This window comes from Mauremys reevesii, linkage group 7, assembly GCF_016161935.1.
Source record: "Mauremys reevesii isolate NIE-2019 linkage group 7, ASM1616193v1, whole genome shotgun sequence".
Lineage (NCBI taxonomy): Eukaryota > Metazoa > Chordata > Testudines > Geoemydidae > Mauremys > Mauremys reevesii.
In genome coordinates, this window is record NC_052629.1 from 18,949,599 (window position 1) to 18,974,425 (window position 24,827).

General features: G+C 42.1%; 1 protein-coding gene across 1 annotated transcript in view; it reads left to right on the top strand.

Annotated features, from left to right (window-relative positions):
* The window catches only part of LOC120409344 (deleted in malignant brain tumors 1 protein-like), a 131,574-nt gene that overhangs the window by 4,785 nt on the left and 101,962 nt on the right, over nt 1-24,827 (top strand). The window contains exons 5-12 of the mRNA XM_039547236.1: nt 3,271-3,473; nt 8,674-8,688; nt 11,412-11,447; nt 14,883-15,197; nt 18,231-18,245; nt 20,080-20,112; nt 21,489-21,800; nt 23,259-23,277. Of these exons, the coding sequence (XP_039403170.1) occupies nt 3,271-3,473; nt 8,674-8,688; nt 11,412-11,447; nt 14,883-15,197; nt 18,231-18,245; nt 20,080-20,112; nt 21,489-21,800; nt 23,259-23,277 (948 nt within the window). The remainder of the gene's footprint in view (nt 1-3,270; nt 3,474-8,673; nt 8,689-11,411; nt 11,448-14,882; nt 15,198-18,230; nt 18,246-20,079; nt 20,113-21,488; nt 21,801-23,258; nt 23,278-24,827) is intronic.

The following is a 24,827-nucleotide window of genomic DNA, read 5'->3' on the forward strand; positions in this document are numbered from 1 at the left end:
ATGTTGAGAAAGTGGATAAGGAAAAGTTATTTACTTATTCACATAATACAAGAACTAGGGGTCACCAAATGAAATTAATAGGCAGCAGGTTTAAAACAAATAAAAGGAAGTTCTTCTTCACCTGAGGAGGTTGTGAAGGCTAGGACTATAACAATGTTTAAACTGGATAAATTCATGGTGGCTAAGTCCATAAATGGCTATTAGCCAGGATGGGTAAGAATGGTGTCCCTAGCCTCTGTTCGTCAGAGGATGGAGATGGATGGCAGGAGAGAGATCATTTGATCATTGCCTGTTAGGTTCACTCCTCAGGGCACCTGGCATTGGCCACTGTCGGTAGACAGATACTGGGCTAGATGGACCTATGTTCTTATGTTCTTATTGTGCTATCCAGTTGGTCATTTATTTTCACTGATCTTTATTAGAATGCCCTTTAACCATTCGAATGCATTATGGATGTATGAGTAGCACCATTAAGCATGTATGTTCATCCCATTTAATGAATTTTCCTGACTCGTGTGCACTGATTACATTTCTGTGTGCACACCTGACTTCAAAAGCACCAGACTGGGGTGCATTAAATGGGTCGGTTACATTGCAAAAACTCTGAAGGGTTGTTGCAATTAGGCTTCGTTTTTACAAAAAAATATTCTGTCTTCTATATGCAAGTGATATATATATAACTGCAATTTCACGTCATCTAGCATATGTACAAAACATTAAGTATAATGAATACAATAACGGGGAATTCAGGAGATTAGGCAGTGCTCTTCATCTAATGTTGATTTGTAAGTAAATTGCATTGCACACATAACATAACATGTTGAAATTAGATCACACACATGGTGACTTAAAGACATAAAGAAATATTTTCAGAACATCAGTCCTATCTATACCATGATATTGTAACTTCATTTGGTTAAAAGTATGCATGAAGCATTGTTATTTTCTCATAGGTTTCTTTTAAGAGGATTACAATTTTAATGTTAAATATTAAATTTGTTAAATCTTCACCTGGACGTTTGTTTATACAGGATGAGCACATTGTACAGTAACATAGGGCATGTTTACACAGCAGTGTAAACCTAAGGTTAGTGGGACTCAAGTCAGCTGACCCATGTCAGAGAACCCTTGGCTTGTGCTTTTACACTGCATTTTAATCTTAGATCAAGGATTTTCTGGCCTGGGCTCTAACCTAGAGCTTTGGCATCCACACTGCAGTGTGCACACCCAAGTCAAAGTAACCCTATCCCAGAATGCCTAGCTTCCCCGCCCCTCCACCCCGGCATTGACACGCTAGACCGATGAATGTTTTGCACTGTGGGAAAATTCTACTGCCCATTCTGTTTCCTACCTGTGACAGTGCTATTGATAGGACTCAGGTGCCCATAAGCTATGGGCTATAAGGAGCTATGAGTACATATACCGCATTATTAGCTCATTTGGTAGCTGTCTCAGGAGAATGATTGCAGCTAGAAAAAGGCTTTATACTGAACTACCATCTAATCTGAGAACTGGTCTCTTCCCCTCTAGGCTGAGTCACATTGGCAGGAAAATGCCCCTGTGCACCTGTTCTGAAGATAATTAGGACATCAGTCTCCAGGACTGTCAAGCTAGGAAACGTTGCAATTCTTAAGTTTTAAAATGGCATTTTCAGTTAAGGTGTTTTTGTTTCATGGGTTTTTTTTATTATTTTTGTCTGTCTGTTTGGAAGTTGGTTTCAGAGGAGAAACACACACACACACCCCAGGCGCATCCCCAGAGCTTGGCGTGCAGTGTGTTCCAGCACCCCCCAGGAATCCATTATCCCTTCTCCCGCCGCACCCCGGGAGGAGGGATAGGAGATCCCTGGGTGGCTTTTGGGGCTGGCTCCAATTCACCACCCGCACAGTGCACATTGTCTGGATGCCTCTGCATGCACAGCCCCAGGGAGGGCAGAAGGGGTCAGAAAGCATAGTAGGGACCAAGTGGCTGCCCTGCAGGGAGGGGGAACAGCCAGAGTGTTGGGGGGTCATCCCTTCCCTGGCCATGCTGAGCCAGGAGCTATGATATTCCCCCTCCCCGTAGCCGCTTGGTCCCCACTCTGCTCTCTGCCCTCCCTGCCCCCATGGGGCTGTGTGTGCAGGGGCGCCCAGACACCATGCACCAACATCTGGCTGTGCTCTTGTGACCAGGAAGCAGCTCTCTCTGCAAAAAGCTTCTTCTGATGGGTCTCCATTGAAAACCCTGCAGGCTCTCTGATAGTTAGGGCCCTACCAATTTCACGGCCATGAAAAGCACGTCATGGACCGTGAAATAAGCCCTTTCCCATGAAATCTGATCTCCCCCATACTGCTGGGAGTGCCCCAGCTGGGGGGCTTCTAGTTGCAAGTACCGGCTGGGCTGAGAAGAGACAGGACTTGTCCCTTCCCAGCACGACCACTGAGGGGAGGTGGGAAAGATCGGACCCATCTCCGGTTACCTTTTGAGTTGGGACCTCCACTGTTACAACACTGTGAAATTTCAGATGTAAACATCTGAAAATGTGAAATGGACCAATTAAAAGAATCCTCCGGTTGTGAAATTGATCAAAACGGACCTTGATTTCAGTAGGGCCCTACTAACTGTATAGTTGCAGACTGGTGTGCAGCAGACAATGAGTTAGTGCTCATCTGAGCTGCTGCACTATGCAAAGGGAGGTGTGACTTCCTTTTGCAGTAGAGTGCAATACACTGTGCCACAGGTGGTTGGCATTGAGAGGAATAAGGAAGTTGTGCCAAGGAACTCTGGGATAAATCTGGAAGACTTCTGGGATCTGAGTGAAGCTAGGGCTGCATGCAGACAGAAAAGTAATAGGGCCCAGACCCAAGGTCCAGGCTTAACATTGGCTCGGACCTCCCCATCCCCCAGCCCCTCAGCCCTGCAGAATCCTGTTACTCTAGGTTTGAGTTCCAGGTTAACACAATTGGTGTATGGATGCAAGGGGGGTTAGGTTGAGTCTGGGCTTAAGCCTGGGCTTACATTGCTGTGTAGACATACCCATAATTTCCACGAAAGGCCACAATTTCAAAACATGGCCTCTAACTGTGTATGTGTGAAACCTGTCACGTAGTATCTATGGTAGGCAAGCATTTACCTGCATGCCTGCAAAAATGCTAGCAACTGGAACATGTGTAATGAGAGGTCAGGCTACTATAGACTGCAGGCCAACAATGTCGAGGCACTTTCAACAAAGTGTTTTGACTGACAGCCAAAAGGATACTTTACGAGTACAGTCTAACTTTCCCTCCACAGACTGGAACCGCACAGTAACTGCGCTCACGATTTTATTGAAATCTATGCACAACACTCATATACATCTACTTTGCTGGGAAGAATATGTACCGGTGGCTATCAAACATTTACATCCTACTCAAACAGAATGATGGTTGTGTTTTCGAGCGATGGCAGTTACCAAAATACAGGATTTCATGCTACTTATTATACTTTCTTCCAAGGTAAGAACAATTACTTTGTCTTAGATATGCTGGTTAGTATGGAGCATATATTTTGTGAACCTGGCTAAATGCACTAATTATTTAGGATTCTCATTCTTTCTCTTATATTATCCATTTTTATTTCTTCTTTGACAGTAGTTAGTTTTAGCAATTTCAGCGGAATGGGAGAGTTTTACAACAATGCATGTAAGTTTAAGAATGTAAACAGAGAAAGTTCCAAATGTAAAGAGAGTATGAAATTTTCCAGAAAACTATGCACTCTGCCCAAAAATGCCCCTCCTCCACAAATCAAAGAGGGAGGAACATTGAGTGGCCATAGGGGAAGGACGCAGTGCCCACATGGTGCGGGGGAGTTGGCTGACATGAGAGAGCATGTGTGATTGGGAAAGGGGGGGGCTATCTCTTAGGGGCCACCACCTTCCCCATTGGCTGTAGGGGAGGGAATGAGCTAGCCAGTTGGCTCTTGTGCTCCCCCCACCTAGTCTATTTAAGCTTATCCAGTCTTTTCAAAAAGTGTCTTGCTACTGCCAGCTACCCGGCCTTCCATTCCCTTAGTATAGCATCAGTGCTGTTTTGCTTATGATGCTGAGGTTCTGACTGATCACGTGGTATGGGATCAGGAAAGAATGTTTCTTGTTGGACCAAATTGGCAAGAATTCTGGGGGGAAGAGGGGATTAGCTTCTTCTCAGGATTGTGGAGGCACTGTTAGCTTATAGCATTAAGACATACAAAGGTTTAACATTAGGAAAAGTTATACTGTTTTAGCACTGCAAATGGAGCTATGCTGATTTACAGTTGAGCATCTTACCTGAGATGTATTAAGCAATACTTATCTAACAGGTCAATCTTTATTAATCATGAATAATATTGTGGGTCTAAAAAGGACTAGACTGCCTTGTAAATGTTGTTTTTGTTAATTGGTTGTTACCTTTTCTAGGTTAGTGCCACTTAGTGCCACATACAAGTCAACTCTATTTAGAGACAAGGAAACTCCAGGTGCCTAATATTGTCTTATAGCCAAATCCATGTCTCATGGGTGCAAAAAAAACCCCCCGAATTGCGTTGGAACCACAGCACAAGTGAGCGGCCACAGACAGGTCATGCAGGGAAACTCTAAGACCTCTAATTTCTGCACATCAGCGCTGTGAGAGTTTGGAAAGGCCTGGGGTTTGCTCACAACTAGCTGACCTGATGTTCAATATGACCCATTCCTGTCTACACTGACTGGAGAGCTATGGTCAACATCATATTAGTTCACAGGACTCAAGGTTATTTCTTACTTGATGTAAAGGTCTAATGAACGAACACAAGTCCCTCTTTCTCGTCCAACTTAGCAAAGACAGCAGTAGAACCTGACTTGCCGAAAGCTTTCAGTGCCACAATTCGCTAGATGAATTGTGATACAATGTCAAGAAGATTACTCTGATCCTTGGAGTTGCCTGAGTTTGAGTTATGGAGAATGTTTACAATGGGTCAATAGTTTCAGACACTATTTGTGTTTTAAGCTGAAAATAGTTTGTATATTTTCAAGTTGAAAATCCAAGACATTTGTTCCAGGGGAGGGATGGTGCTAATGGATGTCGTGGGTGCACAGGAGAATTTGGTAGCTGGGAAGCTGCCAAATAGGAAAGGGCTTGCCCATGCTACCCTGATATATTTTCTGTGATATTTGTCTTCCTTTTTTCCTTATCCTCATGTTCACTTTCTCCTTTTTCTTTCCAATCCCTTCTCCTCCCTGGTTCTCATATTTGTCTCCCGCACTTCATTCTCTCTCTCACACCTCCTCCATCTGTCCTTCTCCTTTTTGTTCTGCCATCCTCTTACCAAATATTCTGCCATAATCCAGTGCTCACCCTATTGTTCAGGGGAGGAGAGGAAGAGTGACAATGTCAGCCAAGTGTCGGCATGTGCTGGGATTACATTGCCGATTTATACGAATGCAGAGAGGGGTGTGAGCAGAGTGGACAAGGGGCTCTTTTTTTTTGAGGGATGGAAAAAGAGTTAGTGATTTAGGGGTACACAGAGGGTGAGGAGCTGAGGATGTTGATGACAGAACATTTTATAGGCCTGGCAAAAATAAAAGCTGAGCTCAGCCATGGGCAAGTCCTGTTCAGTGCGTACTGAAAATACAGATTTACTGGCTGTTCCTTTTCCATCCACCAACCCTCACTGACACATGTCAAGAGTGCAGCAGGAGTAGCTTTTCAGGGGCTCCACAGCCTAGAGGGAAGATTCAGTTTCCCTCAGCAGAGCATTTGACACTGAACAATTAATACAGATCTTAATTAATAATAAACCTCAAAATGTCAGAATATGGATTCTGTTCAAATAACCACGCAAACGTTTGGAACCAAATGCTATTGTTCTATTTTGCTTCTCTGGCAGACTGAGGTTTGCTTTCATAAGCCTAACTATGCAGTCTTCATCAGCTGGCAGGATGACAGAAGATTAAAAAATCTTGGCATTTTAGGAAATTGGCAAAAATGGGAAGAAGCTCTTACCCTGATGTGTAGGAATCCCCAGGAAAAGTGGAAAAGAAAAAAAAATTTATTATGCAGAAAATCTGCAAAATATGAAATCAACTCAGATTTATAATAATAATACTTTACATTTATATACAGGGGTTAATTTATGGATCTCAATACAGCTTACCTGGAAGTAAAGGATGTTTATCCCCATTTTTACAGATGGGGAAACTGAGACGTAGAGTTTAAGAGATTGCCAAGCGCCACACAACAAGACAGTTTAAAAAGTGGGACTACAAACCAGATTTCTGAACTCCCAACACCATGCTAGAGCCACTAGACCACAGTTTCTTCCTTGTGATGTAACATTTTGCTATCAGTACATTATTTGCTCTGCTCTCAACAGGCTCTGGGGGTATAGAGTAGGGATGGCTGGAAAACAAGAAAATTGTGGTTTGGAGAATAATTTTGAGGGTTTCAAATTTGTTTTCATTCCGCATCAGAACAAAAATGAGACTGTTTGGGTTTTTGCTCTTAATGAAAAAGCACAAGAGTTTTAGCACAAGCGCTCCCCACAATAGCCAATAGCACGGTAGTTAAGGCATTCACTCTGATGCAGAAAACCCCAATTCAGTGCTCTGCTCTACCTATTTGGGAGCAGATACTTGAACCTGGGTCTCTCACATCAGGTGAGTGCCAATCAGAAAAACCAATTTCCCTCCCGGCCCTGAGACAACTTCCCAGTGAAAGGCTTGTTGAAACAGATCTGTTTCCATGAAAAGTTTTGGTTTTGATGAATCAGATTATTCCAATGAAAAAATGCTTGTCAAAAAATTCCCAATCAGCTCTAGTATAGCATCCAGCACATTCACATAAGCATAGGCTATAACCATAAGAACATAAGAACGGCCGTACCGGGTCAGACCAAAGGTCCATCTAGCCCAGTATCTGTCTACCGACAGTGGCCAATGCCAGGTGCCCCAGGGGGAGTGAACCTAACAGGCAATGATCAAGTGAGTCACAGATGTGTGAGTCACAACTCCTTAGTGTTTTTCACAATTTCTAGAGGGGGAAATTACACCAGATGGAAAAAAGATTACTGCCCACTATTCCACAAATCGTTTCCCATGTCTTTTACTTTTGACTGGTGAATGGATGGAACAGCTGTGAGGGTCGTGTTGAACTTTATTACAAAGGAAATTGGGCAAGGGTTTGTGATCACACAAAGCAGAGGTTGTTTGCAGGCAGGTTGGATGTGGATGAGCCATTTCAGCAACAAGAAATGCCTATTTTGGCCAAGGGTCAAAAAAATTTCTCCTTGATTATCTGCATTGTGGAGGTAACGAATCCTATCTTTGGGACTGCCTTAGTCTAAGATGGGACTCATGTAACTGTGGTCCCAATGAAGATGCTGGTGTCATCTCTACAGCTATTTTCTGATTTTCTTTTTGAAATACTTAAGCCATATACCACACCAGAGTGTTTAAGGTATGTACATGCCTCATCTGATATGGCATGGGACTAGGAGTCGGGAAATCTGTGTTCTGTTCACTTATGCACTATTGTGGACTCGATCGAGTTGCTACACTTCTTTGTACCTTGACATAAAACACTTGGATATTTAAAAAATGAAAAGCACTATAAAAATGTGAAGTATCGTTACTAAAACGTACTTCATTTGCTTCCTGTTTACAAAGTAAAAAATTCTTCAGACATATTTGTTTAGTAAGGTTTTAATTAGACCTAATGCAAATAGTGAAGGTGAAAATGGATTTTTTTCTCCCATTCCTCTCCCCCATTTTCCAATTGCTCATAATTTCCTCAAAGAAATTCCTTTTTCAGCTGAAATAACCCATACTTGGTCTGAAGCCTTAAGGTAATTGTGTTATGTGGAAAACTTTGAATAAAATATGTACAGCCATTTTTGATGTATATGAGAAAGGGGGGGGTTAAAAATTCTCCATGTTCCTATTGACATCTTGCTGGGGGTAGAAATTTCAGTCATGGTTTGGTTTGCGGGTTCTATTCCCTGTGTCTTCACACCTTTTTTCTCGTGTTCTTAACTTGTGTTAGCTAACCTAGGGTAAAACCCTGCTTTGATGTTTTCACATGAGTTAGCAGGTTGAGATAAGTCCCAGGCTGTCCCCTGGTGTATAACACAACCTGCTAACTCACGTGAAAACTACCAACTGCCTTGTCTTCATTTGGATTTTATCTCAAATTAATTAATGTAAGTTAAGAACACACTTACCTTTTTTGAAATGTGCTTCGAGATCTATTCTTTAAAAATGTTATATAAGGCCTAGGTGCAATTCATGGAAGTCACGGAATATCTCCTTAGGCATTTCTGATTATTAGGGATCTCTCACAAGACTAACAATTCCATAGGCACCAATCCAGTCAAGCACCTAAGCACACGCTTAACTTTAATCACATTAAATCCATTGGTTTCAGGTCCATGGAATCACTTCCTAGCATGTGTTTATACATATGTGTTGATAGGATTGAGGCCTAAGATTGCATTCCTCACAATTACCTAGATGTTAGTGATTTCAAGGTTCTGTGCAGTTTTGAGAGATCCTCAGTGTCTTTGCTGCCTTATTTGTTGCTCTTTGGCACTACATTAATTACAGCTACAACGTTTTCTATTTATTTTTAGAAAAAACATTGCCATGCCTCCCCCCCAAAAAATAATCAAACTCACTAACCTCTGTCCTTCTCTTTTATCTTTCAGACTCGACAACAACGGGTAATTATCTCTTTTTAACATTTTTGTTTAGCTTTATTTCTCCTTCCCAATGCTTTCCAATCCGACAAACAACAGCATTACTGCTCCCAAACACGGGTACCAGATGCAGGAGTTATTGGCAGATATAAGCCGGTGTGAAGAGAGAAGGCGGAGCCTGTTGCAGTATTCATTCTATCCGGAGGGCCAGAGGAGAGTGGCTCTCATAGGTATAGGGTGACCAGATGTCCCGATTTTATAGGGACATTCCAGATTTTTGGATCTTTTTCTTATATAGGCTCCTATTACCCCCAACCCCCTGTCCCGATTTTTCACATTTGCTATCTGGTCACCCTACATAGGTATCAGCAAAAGAACCTGGGACAATAGTTAGAAAGAAATGACTGAATCAATGGGCGTTATCCAGAGGTGAAAGTAAGCCAGTGCGCCCCGGTATGGCATACCGGCAAGAGCCGGTGTTCCGTATTGGGTGACCCGGCTTCTCCAGGTGGCAATTTAAAGGGCCTGGGACTCCCAGCAGTGGCTGGAGCCCCAGGCCCTTTAAATTGCCGCCAGAGCCCCTGGAGTAGCGGCAGTGGGGCTCCGGGGCTTATTTAAAGGGCCAGAGCTCCCGCTGCCTCTACTGACTTGGTCCCTTAAAATAGCCCCCGGAGCCCCGCCGCCACTACCCCAGGGCTCTGGGGGCTATTTAAAGGGCCAGGGTGGTAGAAGCAGGGGAGTACTGGGCCCTTTAAATAGCTCCCAGAGGCCTGGGGTAGCAGTGGAGCTGGGGGCTCTGGCAGCAGTTTAAAGGGCCCGAGGCGGTAGCAGTGGCCGAGCCCTGGGCCCTTTAACCTGCTGCTGGAGCCCCCGGCTGGTGCTGCTACCTTGGATAGGGAGGGCACTTACTGGTACAGGGCAGGCTGGGGCTTGCTCTGACCCCGCCCCATCTCGGCCCCTTCTGCCTGAGGCCCCGCCCCTTCCAGGGGCCAGAGCTGGCCCCAACCCAGCCCCGTACTGGTAAGTCCCTATTTCTACTTTCACCCCTGGCATTATCTAGCCTGAAGAGTTTGAGGGCCCCCTACTGATTAAAAAATAGATAACAAGATTCTTAAAATACACTGATAATTTTTGCAAACCTGAGCTACTTGTGGATCAGATTTCTGAAGGCTGACTGTTACTCTAGCAAAATAAAATGGCACAGCAAGCTCCATAAGAAATATTACATGAGACTTCACAACAGAGTAGTTCTTGCAGCTGTCAGTGTCTCTGATCCTTCAGACTGTAGGGTCAAATGACTATGATTGTTTAGTAGCTATATTACCGCAGCACTTATAGCACTGGGCTACACGTCAGTGGTTCTAAACCAGGAGTAGAAGTACCCCTGGGGGTATGCAGAGGTCTTCCAGGGGATACACCAACTCATCTAGATATTTGCCTAGCACTAGCAAAGTTAATGCAAACTAAAATTTTATATAGACAATGAGTGGTTTATACTACTTTATAATACTATATCCTGAAATGTAAGTACAATATTTATATTCCTATTGATTTATTTTATAATTACATGAGAAAGTAGGCAATTTTTCAGTACTCACATGCTGTGACACATTTCTATTTTAATGTCTCTTTATTTGTAAGCAAGTAGTTTTTAAGGGAGGTGTAACTTGGCGGTACGCAAGACAAATCAGACTCCAGAAAGGGTTACCGTCATCTGGAAAGGTTGACAGCCACTGCTCTAAGTGAACATCCTAACCACCAGCCTATAGAGTAATTCTTACACTTTGCCCCTCTCCCAGTGAATTCATTGTCATTCCTAGCGGTAATACAGAGAGTCATTCCTAATGCTAATAATCTATTAGCCAAAAATCTTTTGTCCAGCTCTAATTATAAATATCCCTCTTCCTAACACAAGAAATACATTCCTAGGACATATTTCTTTCAGGAGCCACATGACACATGCAAGAAAATCAAACATTCTAGCAAATGTCTTCTCATGATACTGAGAGATGTCATTGAAAATGAAAAACAACCCCTAGCACAAAGAAGTCTGGTCTCTGACTGGGGTGCCTAGGTGCTACTGCAATACAAATAAAAACAATAATAATTAATGCACATGAATATTCATTAGAATAGTCATATTGACTTGTATAGGACTAGTTAGCAAAGAAGAATTATTCTTAGAAATGTAGGGCTGGAAGGGACCTTGAGAAGCCATCTTGTTTTTTCCCTCTGTGCTAAGGCCAGGATTAAGTATACCAGGAACATCCTTTCTTAAAAACCTCCAATGGTGGGGATTTACATGCATGCATGTTTACAGGATTGCATACCAAAGGGTTAACATTCGTATTTCTTAACTGTTTTCTCCTTCCTCTTCTTTTAAGTAAGTCTTCATTACAGTAATCAGAGGAAATGCAGACAGCTAGCTTTTTATCAGATTTGTGAATTATACAACTGGCTAGAAATACAGTTATGTGTTATTTGCAAGATGGGTGCCTGCTTTGTATTCTCTAGTGTCATCATTAGCCAGACAGCCATCTCTCTCCATACACCTATCTACCTACCACATTCTAATTTTCATCCTTTCTCTCTCTCGCCATCTATCTTCTCCCCCCATTCAGTTATGCTGTTAATCTGGTTATGATTTTATTGGCGTTATCTTGAATTGGGCACATTACTCTAAAAGTCTCTCTGTCGCTATTAAAGATGTTGCCGATTTATTTATTGTTCTCCTTTTGTATTTATAGCTACTACTACTACTACTCCAACATGGTGGCCTTCAGGTAATTCATAATTCTTTTACTTCTTTATTTCTACGTTGTATTCTTCTCAATTATCTCATTATAATACACAAATAATTCCCATATAAATGGCACCAGATTCCTTGGATAGGAAAATAAGTACGGCACGGTGATAAACCTCTGTATTTTTTGCAGGCTGTCTTCAGGCTGACGGCAATACATTTTTTTGAATATCACCTTTTTCTTTCTTTTGGCAGCCAGCACTTCTAAATAGGGATACAGTAGTACTGCAATAGTTTGTTTAGGTATTTATACTTTAAAGTAAGTACTTAGGCCCCAGTCCTGCAAACACGTACGTATGTGCTTAGCTTGGCTGATGTGACTGGTCCCAATGGCCTCAGTGAAACTATTCCTGTCAGCAGAATTAAGCATGTGCGTATGTTTGCAGAAACGGGGATCTACAGCCTGGTGGTACTGGAGTACATTTGATATGGGAAATGATGAGACAATAAACAGGGTGGAATCACTTTCAGAGCAGAGCTTTACTAGAAGAGAAATAAGCTGGGTCCAGTGAGCTTACTAACTGAACTCCATCCAGCCTTTTCTCTTACTTGCCAATTTTTTTTTAAATTACTACCTTCCCTCTCTGTCTCTCATTTTCCCCATCTATACACTGAGGACAATAATACTTACCTTTTTGGTACCTTGCTTTGAGAGCTAGTGATGAAAAAGGCTATAGAAGAGCTTGGCAGTGTTATCATTATTATAATTTTCATGACAGAAGTAACTTGAGCTGCACCTTCAAATGCTTGTGATCAAAAGATGCAGTGAAAACTTTCTATGAATCATATTGGTCAAAATGTGCATGGATCAGAGGTCAAAGGTTCCACCTGTCTCCTTCCCCCAGAAGTTAGTGATTTAAGTGTGCTATATTGTGTCTTTGCTACCCTACTCGTTGCTCTTTGGCACTAAGTTAATTAGAATTACACTGTTTTCTATATATTTTTGGTAAAATATTACAATGCCAAAAACAAAAAAATGACTAACCCGTCCTTCTCTCTCTTTTCCAATGTTTGCCAATCCAATAAACAACAGCTCTACTACTCCTGAGGTACCAGGTTCAGGAGTCACTGCACAACTAAGTTGTACCACACAGTTGGTGCAAAGAGAGATGTTAAAGCCTCCTACACTATGCATTCTACCCTACTGGTCAGAGGGGCGGGGCTGTGAGAGATACCAGCAAAAGGGTCAGGGACAAGTGAAAGAAAGAAATAACTGAATTGATGGGTATTATGTACGTTGAGGAATTTGAGGGGCCCCTAATGATTAAAAATAGATTACAAGATTTTAAAGTACCCTCACAGTTTCTACAAAGCTGCACTATTCTTGGATCAGATTTTTGAAGGCTGATTGTTATTCTAGCAAAATAATAAATTGACAATAAACTATTTTCCAGAAATCTTTTGCCCATCTCTAATTAGAAATAGGCTTCTTCTTAACAAAAATATATTTCTAGGATGAATTTCTTGCAGCTGTCAACTGACACACGAAAGAAAATCAGACATTTTAGCCAACATCTTCTCATGGTACTGTGATAGCTCAGTGGTTTGAACATTGGCTTGCTAAACCCAGGGATGTGAGCTCAGTCCTTGAGGGGGCCATTTAGGGATCTGGGGCAAAAATCTGTCTGGGGATTGGTCCTACTTTGAGCAAGGGGTTGGACTAGATGACCTCCCACGGTCCCTTCCAACCCCGGTATTCTGTGATTTGTTTAGTAAGGTTTTAATGAGCTAATGTAAACAGTGAAGGGGAAATTGATTTTTTTCTCCCATTCCTCTCCCTTGTTTTCCAATTGCTCATAATTTTCTCAAACAAATTCTTTTTCAGCTGAAATAACCCATGCTTGGTCTGAAGCCTCAAAGCAATTGTGTTGTGTGGAAAGCTTTGAGTAAAATATGTGCAGCCATTTTTGCATTATATGAGAAAGGTTAAAAATTCTCTGTGTTCCTGTCGATATCTTGCTGGTGGTAGAAATTTCAGTCATGATTTGGTTTGCAGGTCTTATTGGCTGGGTCTTTACATCATTTTTCTAGTGTTCTTAACCTGTGTTAACTAACCCAAGGTAAAATCCTAGTTTGATGTTTGACACGAGTGAGCAGGTTGAGTTAAATCATAGGCTGCCCCGTAGTCTATAACTCGACCTGCTAAGTCATGTGAAAACTTCCAACTGCCTTATCTTCATTTGGATTCAAATTGAAATGAATTCAAATTAAGAACACACCTATTTTCCTAGTAAAGACCAGTTCTGCTACCCTTACTCACATGGAGAAATACCTTACTGCCATACTCTGAGAAAAAAAAAGCCAATGATTTTAGAGGACCTTTAGAGTTGCTTCCTACACAACATGAGTAAGAGTTTAAGAACTGGGCCCAGAAAAAGAAAAACAACCCTACAAATACTTCTGCACACAAATAATTTGAATCATGCAAGCACATACCATTGACATCAATGGAACTAGTGGTGTGAATAAAGTTACTCATACATGTAGGTCTTTTGTATTTTGTGTTTTCCCATGACTCTGGCTCTCTGAAGAAAATCTGGCCTGAATTTAAAAACTGTATTAATATTAAAATTAGAACTGGTACAGAACCAAAACCATGTATCCAAATATATTTGACCTTTGGGAACATTTGGATCCAAGTCAAAACTGTGATTTGGGCCCATCTCTAATTTAAAACTGAAACATTCTTGCATGCATGTTAGAGCCTTTCCTATTCAACCTTTCATTGTGTGGATAAAATGAAGATGGTCATAATATTTGGTATGATCTGTTAAGGCTGCCTGAGGGAAGGCCTGCTAAATTAAGGGTGCCTCAACTGATACACCACAATCAAGGCTGTTTCAGTTTTGGACATTTCTGCCCAAAACCCATTGCTGAAGATATTAAGCATGCATAGGTGCAATTCAAGAGACTTCCTTATTTTCTTTTTCTCTTGTTTTTATTCTTTCTTTCTCCTTTTTTGGTTTGGAGTTTACTTTTCGTCCTTTTACATTTTTAAATGTTCAGGGAAATGGGTATTTTATAAGATGAAACATGGGAATTATTAATAAATGCATAAAAGATGGAGATGAAAATGGCCAATTTAAGGTAATTTATATTTATGAAAACAAATCTCAGTACCATTGGAATGTTCTTGTTGTTTGAGAGACATAGAATGGAGTTAATTTCTCCCAGGCATTTCTTTGTCAATGATAATGTTTGTGATGGAGAGATATAATCCGTCATATTTTCTCAATTATAAAGAGAGAAGGAGCCCAGTTCTTCCTCTGCAGGACACAGGTATATTTCATTAACTGTAATGGGAATTAGGGCTATCCCCTATGGTAGGAAAATCAGATTCTAGTAACATGTATGAAAGCATGCCAAAATGAAACTCTTTGTGAATGCTCATCGAGATGTTTTCTGTCTTTCAAAGGTGGTATTGATCTCAGACTGGTGAATGGCCGGAACAGATGTGAGGGCCGTGTCGAAATTAATGCCAATGGAACCTGGGGGACAGTCTGTGATGATTTTTGGGACATAAACGATGCTCAAGTTGTATGCAGGCAGCTTGGATGTGGACAGGCCATTTCTGCACCAGGAAGTGCCCAATTTGGTCAAGGCAGAGGAAGTATTTTCCTGGATGATGTGCAGTGCAGAGGAGAGGAACACTTGCTCTGGAAATGTCAGCACAGCGGGTGGGGCATACATAACTGTGGCCATGGTGAAGATGCCAGTGTCATTTGTTCAGGTACTGTCTTTTCTCTTGTAACTATTATAGTTAAGAATCAGAGAGCAGGATCTTTTATAAATGTGGAATTCTTGCCATTGGCAGTTTCTTCGTTTTCTAATATTTCTAATAATAACATACCTTTTGTCGTAAGTTAAGATACTATCACACTCTGAGGTGCAGTCCAGACCAGAGAGGGGTTGTGTCAGCACCTGCCCTGCAACCTGGGGTGCCGCACAATGCCTTGCTGATGTAGCTCCCAACCTGAGCTACATCTGCCAGACAGTATGCAGGTCACATACTGTCTGTGTATAGCCACAGCTCTGCTCCAGCAGCTCTGACCCCAGCAGCCTGTCAGCGACACTCCAGTCACATTCCGGCTTCCAGCAGCCTTGATAACTACTTTCAGGGTGACCCCAACACCCTCCCAGTCCAGGATTTTCCCCAAAACATGTTTTCTGCACTGCCCAGTCAGAGGTGAAAGTAAGCCGGTACAGGCCGGTACGGTGTACTGGTAAGAAAGTGGCCGAAGCATTCAGTACAAATGGGTAAAATAGACTAGGTTTATCTGTAGTAATAACAAAAAAAATCATATTTATCACTTGAATTAAATATATTTTACATACTCTAGAAACAAAATGTTCCCCTTCAGTTTTCAGTTGTTACTTCTTATCAGGTGGAAGATGTTCACATGATTCAGAACGTTAGCTTTTGAGTGCCATCAGGGTAACCGCTTGCTTCTTATTGGTCAAGTCTCTCATGTCAGGCGTGCAATTTACAGTAGAAAGTAAGCGGAAAAAAATGCCGCCTAAGAAGATACACTTTCGACAGCTCTGAAATGGTAACGTAAAAGTAAAACGTAAAAGTGAGGAAATGGAGGATTGTCAGTCAAAAAGAACAGCAACAAATGAAGAATCTGAGAGTCATCCCCAAAAGGGAATGTCTACACGGCAGCACTTTAACGAAGCTTGTGTAGTCACGGCATAGCACTGAGAGAGAGCTTTCCCAGCGCTGTAATAAAACCACCTCCGCGAGGGTAATAGCTCCCAGCACTGGCAGCATGGCTCCCAGCACTGTAGCACTGTCTACATTGCCACCTTACAGCACTGAAACTTGCATCGCTCTTGTGGGGATGGGGGACTGTTTTTCCACACCAATAGTCTAGAATAAAACTAGTATACAGCTACTATATCAAAGTCATGCAAAGGGATCCATGAAGTGAAGTGTGTTGGAGTGGAAGTGGGAAGGGGGGTTCCGACACGACTGTACTGGTAAGAAATGTAAGTTACTTTCACCCCTGTGCCCAGTCCTCTTCTGGACAGTTCAGATATTAGAGGTCCATTGCCTCAGAAAGGAGTCTATGTGCAAGAGTTTGCTACCTTAATTGGAGTTGTCGGACAATTCAGTTTAAACACAACGCTGGATTAGTTTTGATAAAAAAAAAAACAAGTTTATTTAACTACAAAGAGAGAGGCTTTATGTGAGTACAAGCATAGAGCATAAAGACAGAAATGGCCATAAGAGAAATAAAGAGAAAACGCTTTCTTGTTACTAAAACTTAACAAACCAGATTTGGTTCAAGCTAAATTTCTTACTACTTGTTCCCAGCAAAATATCTGACCAAATTCTCAAGTCAGGATCTGCCCTCAAAGTCCAAAGGGCTGGTTCCTTTGTCTTCTTAGGTGAAAGAGCAAGTGAGAGAGATAGAGATGGTGTTTTTGCCCCTCACTTTTCTAAACCAGTCACCCTTGGAATGCATTTTCCTGAGGGTTACCCTTACATAAAGTTCCTTCCGGCTGCAAGGATGGATGCATGGAGTCTCATGGAGAAAGTGGTTCCATGTTATTTAAAATGCAAATCCATCAATTCCTGCCCACCTTAGCTGTTGCAGAATGGTCACTTGACAGGTGATTTCAAGTTAACTTTGATGACACGTAGCTAGAGACATCAGCTTGTTTTTTCGTCTTTGAGAAACTGGTTTACCCCCTTCCCAGACTTATCTGGTCAACATATTTCAGATAACTTTACGTATAATGTTGCTACACACATTTCACCATGATATTATTGACCAGGAAGTTATGAGTTTTCAAATGGCACCACATAAGGCATATATTGTACAAAGATTATTACAGTGGTGTGTAGGGTGTGAATACCGGAGTGTATTTGGTCACAAATACATTAATATAATAATACTGTACTCTTTGCAGTAGAGACTTCTGCGGGAGCTGATTTAAGGTCTTCATTTTTCTGCAAAGGTTAAATAGTATAAGTATAAGGAAATCACCTTCATGTTTAATGTGTAGCACTCCTAACTCAAAACATCTATTGCTCTTTGTTCAGTCAGATGTGCTGACATTAGTGACAAAAATAAATGTTTATTGCATTTTAGTCTTGTTAACCCTTCATCATCAAGAGGTTTGTTTACTAAATTCATTACAGGTACATTTGTGCAAAACCAGAGAAGCCAATGAAATTGCACAGCTGATACAGAGGGTGTAACTTATTCTGCAGAATCTTTATTACTGATGGTGATAAAATGAGGGCGAGAGAAAGAAAAGGGTTTAGAACTCAGAACCCTGGATGGACGTGCATAACTGACAATCAGGAAAAAAATAAAAACCAGCACTGGTTTACATCTCAACTTTTCAGAGCAGTACTATAAGAGAAATAAGCTGGGGCCAGTGAGCTTACCTCTCACAAGATGAACAGTTCCATAGGTACCAATCCAATCAAGCATCTAAGCACATGCTTAACTTTAATCATGTTTAATCCATTGGTTTCAAGTCAATGGAATTACTTCCTAACTTTAGTCATATGTGTTGATAGGATTGAGGCCTAAGATTGCAGTCTTCTCAATTACCTAGATTTTAGTGACTTCAGGGTGATGTACAGCTTTCAGGGACCTCTGGGTCTTTGCTGTCCAACTTGTTGCTCTTTGGTACTACATTAATTACAACTACAACACTTTCTATTTATTTTTGGTAAAATGTTGCCATGCCAAAAAAAAAAAAAAATCTAACTCCCTAACCTCTGCCCTTCTCTTTTATCTTTCAGACTCGACAACAACTGGTAATTATGTCTTTTTTACATTTTTGTTTCTCTTTATTTCTTTTTCCCGATGCTTCCAAATCAAATAAACAACACTATTACTGCTCCCAAACAGGGGTATCAGATACAGGAGTTATTGGCAGCTATAAGCTGATGTAAAGAGTGAAGGCAGAGCCTGTTGCACTATGCATTACACTGAGGGCCAGAGGAGAGTGGCTCTCAGAGATATCAGAAAAAGAGCCAGGGACAATTGTAAGAAAGAAATGAATGAATTGATGGATATGCTGAAGAGTTTGAGGGCCCCCAATGGTTAAAAATAGATGACAAGATTTTAAACTACGCTGATCATTTCTGCAAACTTGCATTACTCATGGCTCAGCTTTCTGAAGGCTGATGGTTACTCTAGCAAAGGAAAATGGCAGAGCAAGCTCCGTAAGAAACATGAGACTTCACAGCAGACTAGTTCTTGCAGCTGTAAGCATCGCTGATCCTTCAGAGCGTAGGGCCAAATGACTATGGTTGTCTAGTAGCTACATTACCGCAGCGCTTACAGCCCTGGGCCCCGTTGTGCTGGGTATTGTACAAACACACAAAAAGAAGCATTTTACCCCCCAAAACCATTTTTCTTTGTGTAGTTTTTTGACTATTACAAACAGAGCTGGGCCCAGGTTCAATTTTCTTTCTGCCTTGAGTCTCCTATGATTCAGGAGCATGCCCGGGCCACCACGCTATGGGATGTCCTGATACGGAGTTTTCTCAGTCTCTCCTGTTCCAGCTGTACTAGTTTGTATAAATAATGACATAGTCATTGGAGACTTTGAATTTGGGTCTCCCATGCCCTAAGTGAATGTCCGAACCTCCAGCCTATAGAGTCATTCTTACACTTTGCCCCTGTCCCAATAACCATTCATTGTCATTCATGGTGGCGATTCAGAGAGTCATTCATAAACTATTTGCCAAAAATCTTTTGCCCAGCTTTAATTATAAATATCCCTCTTCCTAGCAAAAGAAATACAGTCCTAGGACAAATTTCTTTTGGGAGCCACATGACACATGAATGAAAATCAAACATTTAAGTAAATGTCTTCTCATGATACTGAGAGATGTCACTGAAAATGTAAAACAGCCCCTAGTACAAAGGAGTCTGGTCTATGATGGGCTCCTAGGTGTTACAGCAACACAAATAAAAAAAAGAATAATTAATCCACATGAATATTCATTTGAATAGTCATATTGACTTATATAGGACTAGTTAGCCGAGGAAAATTATTCTTGGAAATGTAGGGTTGGAAGGGACCTTGAGAAGCCATCTAGTTTTTCTCTCTGTGCTAAGACCAGAATTATAGCAAGAACATCCCTGTTAGATGTTCATCATCTATTCATAAAAACCTCCAATGGTGGGGATGCACATATATGCTTGTTTGCAGGATTGCATCCCAAAGGGTTAACATTCGTCTTTCTTAACTCTGTTTTCTACTTCCTCTTCTTTTAAGTAAGTGTCTTCATTACAGTAATCAGAGGAAATGCAGACAGCTAGCTTTTTATCAGCGTTGTGAATTATGCAATTGGCTAGAAATACAGTTATGTGTTATTTGCAAGATGGATCTCTGCTTTGTATTCTCTAGTGTCATGATTATCTGGTCAGTCATCTTTCCCCATCCATCTATCTACCTACCAGATTCTAATTTTCATCCTCTCTCTCTCTCCATCTATTTTCTCCCTCATTCAATTATGCTTTTAATTTGGTTATGATTTTATTGGCATTATCTTGAATTGGGCACATTACTCTAAAAGTCTCTCTCTCACTATTAAAGATGTTGCCAATTTATGTATTGTTCTCCTTTTGTATTTATAGCTCCTACTACTACTTCAACATGGTGGCCTTCAGGTAATTCATAATTCTTTTACTTCTTTATTTCTATGTTGTATTTTTCTCAATTATCTCCTTATAATACAAATAATTCCCATATAACACAAATAATTCCCATATAAATGGCACCAGATTCCTGGGATAGGAAAATAAGTACGGCACGGTGATAAACCTCTGTATTTTTTGCAGGCTGTCTTCAGGCTGACGGCAATACATTTTTTTGAATATCACCTTTTTCTTTCTTTTGGCAGCCAGCACTTCTAAATAGGGATACAGTAGTACTGCAATAGTTTAATTAGGTATTTATACTTTAAAGTAAGCACTTTGGCCCCAATCCTCGCAAACACGTATGTATGTGCTTAACTTGGCTGACGTGACTGGTCCCAATGGCCTCAATGAAACTATTCCTGTCAGCCGAATTAAGCATGTGCGTATGTTTGCAGAAACGGGGATCTACAGCCTGGTGGTACTTGAATACATTCAATATGGGAATTAATGAGACAATAAACAGGGTGGAATCACTTTCAGAGCAGAGCTGTACTAGAAGAGAAATAAGCTGGGTCCAGTGAGCTTACTAACTGAACTCCATCCAGCCTTTTCTCTTACTCGCCATTTTTTTTTAAATTACTACCTTCCCTCTCTGTCTCTCATTTTCCCCATCTATACACTGAGGACAATAATACTTACCTTTTTGGTACCTTGCTTTGAGAGCTAGTGATGAAAAAGGCTATAGAAGAGCTTGGTGGTGGTATCATTATTATAATTTTCATGACAGAATTAACGTGATCTGCACCTTCAAATGCTTGTGATCAAAAGATGCATCAACTGCAGTGAAAACTTTCTATGAATTACTTATTGGTCAAAGTGTGCATGGATAGGAGTGAGGTCAAAAGTTCCACCCGTCTCCTTCCCCCAGAAGTTAGTGATTTCTGGGGGCTGTGCTGCTTTAAGGAACCCACTGCTACCCTACTCGTTGCTCTTTGGCACCAAGTGAACTACAATTACACTGGTTTCTCTATATTTTTGGTAAAACATTACAATATCCAAAAACAAAACAAAAAAATCACTAACCTCGTCCTTCTCTTTTATCCTTCAGGCTCGATGATACCTGGTCATTGTTTCTTTTTAGCATTTTTTGTTTAGATTTTTTTTGTTTTTCAATGTTTGTCAATCCAATGAACAGCACCTAGAGTACCCAGTTTCAGCACCTATAGCACTAGGTTCAGGAGTCACTGGCAGAACTAAGTTGTACTGCACAGTTGGTGTAAAGAGAGATGGTGGAGCCTATTGCATTATGCATTCTACCCTGCTAGCCAGAGGGGAGTGGCTGTGAGAGATACCAGCAAATAGAACTGACTAATGTGCTAATAATAATTTCATTGAATCTGTTTTAGGGCTGGCATTGAGACTGGTGAATTCATCTAGCAGATGTGAAGGTCGTGTTGAAATTTATTACCAAGGATCGTGGGGAACAGTCTGTGATGATTCCTGGGATATCTATGATGCAGATGTTGTGTGCAGGCAGCTTGGCTGTGGACATGGTGTTGCAGCGAAGACCAGTGCCTGTTATGGTCAAGGCTCAGGAAATATTGTCCTGGATGATGTGGGTTGCAGAGGATCGGAATACCGTCTATGGGACTGTCCTCATTCAGGATGGCTCTCTCATAACTGTGCTCATTCAGAAGATGCCGGTGTCATCTGTTCAGGTAAATACCAAGAGTTTGCAGGTTTCTTGCAGGTAAATAACTGGCAAAGAATTTGCTTTTGACCATGTCTAAGATGTTTGTGAAAGTCACATCACAGAGGTTTCAAAATATGAAACAGAGTTTTTGGAACTGAATCCTATACTAAAAGGGCCACTTTCCTACTTCCTCAAACATTAGTTCCTTGCTTCAGCCAGCCAGCTAGTTCCCTGGTGAATGTGATTGTGCTAGCATAGAATAAAGAGATTTAAAAACATGAAACAAACACAACAAAACAAAAATCAAACAAACGAAAGATGGCCAAGTAGTTAAGTTATCTCTCTGAAGTTCCAAACGGCATTCTCCACCTCCATGGGTTAGTTTTCAGTTCTGTTAACTTCACTTCCTTTGATAGTAGGATGGTTCCGTTGGGATAGGGCATGGAAATGGAGCCGGGGGGGAGGAGGAGATGTAGAGTTTATTCCTGATTCTGCCATACCACTTAGCTTCTCAATGCCTCAGTCACCCAATAAGTAAAGTAGGGATAATGAGACTTACTTAACTTCATGAAGCACTCAGAGATCCAGAGATGAAAAGACCTATTTAAGTACTAATCTTTTTGTCATTATGAAAGGTAAATTCATTTGGAATTTCTTCATTGACATCGGTGAGGGTCAAGCACATTTTACTGTACTTTATGATGACCCTTAACAAGATTTTACAAACACGGTGCTTTCAAAGTTTTGCTCTACTTGTTTTGAAACATAACATCGTCCAGGAAAGTCATGCAGCTTCTGATGTCATTTGCACAAATTTTGTAAGTACATCCAGGGCAAATAACAGATATTTTGATTCATTAGCAATTTCAGAAAGTTGGGAAAAAATCATTTAGGGTCAGACCAAAAGTCAAAAAAGTTTCAATGAGCCCCAAAGTGGCATGGCACAGGGAGTTAAAATATCTGATTTTTGTTCGCAGCTTTTTTAGTTTCTTCCTGTGTGTCCCAAGTCACATTATGCCTTGGTTTCCCCACCTGTAAAAATGGGCATAAAGATACTTTACTTCTATGTAGACTAGTTTGAGACGCATACATGAACAGCACTATATAAATATAAAGTATTATTATTATAAATCTGAGTTAATTTTATATTTTACAGATTCTCTGTATAATAATATTATTTTTATTTTCCATTTTCCCCTGGGAATTCTTATACATCAGATACAGAGCTTCTTCCCATTTTTGCCAGTTTCCTAAAATTCCAATTGTTTTTAAATTTTCTATCATCCTGCCAGCTAATGAAGACTGCATAGTTAGGCTTATGAAAGCAAACCTCAGTCTGACAGAAATATTCTTGAGGAGTCATGTGAAGTAATATGAAGTTGACCACAGCTTTGCAGTCAGTGTGATCAGTAGAGTTGCCAACTTTCTAATCACACAAAATTGAACACCCTTGCCCTGCCCCCTGCTCCACCGCTTCCATGAGGACCTGCACCTTCTCAGAGGCCCCCTCTCACTCCATCCCCCCTCCCTCTGTCGCTTGCTCTCCCCAACCCTCATTCACTCATTTTCACCAGGCTGGGGCAGAGGGTTGGGATGTAGGAGGGGGTGAGGGCTCTGCCTGGGGTTGCAGGCTCTGGGGTGGGGCCAGAAATGAGGGGTTCAGGGTGCAGGAGGGGGCTCTGGGCTTGGGGGGTAGTGCTGAGAGATTCAGAATGTGGGAGGGGGCTGGGGCAGGGGGTTGGAGTGCAGGTGTTGAGGGCTCTGGCTGGGGGTACGGGCTCTGGGGTGGGGCCGGGGATGAGGAGTTTGGGGTGCAAGAGGGGGCTCTGGGCTAGGGGGTGTGGCTGAGGGGTATGGAGTGTGTGAGGGGGGCTCCTGGCTGACCCAGGGGGTTGGGGGGGAGTACAGGCTCTGGGCTTGGGGTGTGGGCTCTGGGGTGGGGCCAGAAATGAGGGGTTCAAGGTGTGGGAGGGGGCTTCAGGCTGGGGCAGAGGGTTGGGGCAGGGCCGCCCAGGGGGGGCAGTGGGGCAATTTGCCCCAGGCCCCACAGGGGCCCCCAAGAGAATATATTATTCTATAGTATTGCAACTTTTTTGTATGGAAGGGGCCCCTGAAATTACTTTGCCCCGGGCCCCCTGAATCCTCTGGGCAGCCCTGGGTTGGGGTGCAGGGGGGTGAGGGCTCCCGCTGGTGGTGCAGACTCTGGGGTGGGGCCAAAGATAAGGGGTTTGGGGTGTAGGGAGGGAGTCCAGGCTGGGGCAGGGATTGGTGCATGGGAGGCCGTTTAGGGTGCAGGCTCCGGATAGCACTTACCTCAGGCAGCTCCCGGGAAGCAGTCAGCAGGTTCCTCCAGCTCCTAAGTATAGGGAAGACCCCGGGGCTCTGCATGCTGCCACCCCCTGCAGGTGCTGCCCCCACAGCTCCCATTGCCCATGGTTCCCAGCCAATGGGAGCTGCAGAGCCAGCACTTGGGACAGGGGCATCACACGGAGCCCCCATGGCCTCCCCTATGCCCAGGAGCTGGAGGGACATGCCGGCCACTTCTCAGGAGCCTCACGGAGCTGGGTAGGGAGCTGCCAGCCCGTGCCAACCAGACTTTTAACGAGCCGCCAGGGTCCCTTTTCGACTGGGTGTTCCAGTGGAAAGATGGACACCTGGCAACCTACTGATCAGGAAAGGGTCATGTTGAACATCAAGTCGGCTCATTGTGAGCAAGGGATATGCTTAGGCCTCTCCACACTTCCGCAGCATTGCTCTGTAGAAAGTAGAGGTCTTAGAGTTCCCTGCATGGTCTTTCTGTGGTATCTCACTTGTGCTGTGGTTCCACTGTGCTTAGGGCTTTTTGCACGCATGAGGCATGGATTTGGTATGAGACGATATTAGACACATGAAGTTTCCTCATCCCTAAATATAGTTGACTTGAACTTGGTTCTAATTGAGTTCAATAACTTAGAAAAGGTATCAACTAATTAACAAAAACAACATTTAACAGGCAGTCTAGTCCTTTTTAGATGCAGTTTCATACATGTTTAACAAATAAAGACCTGTCAGA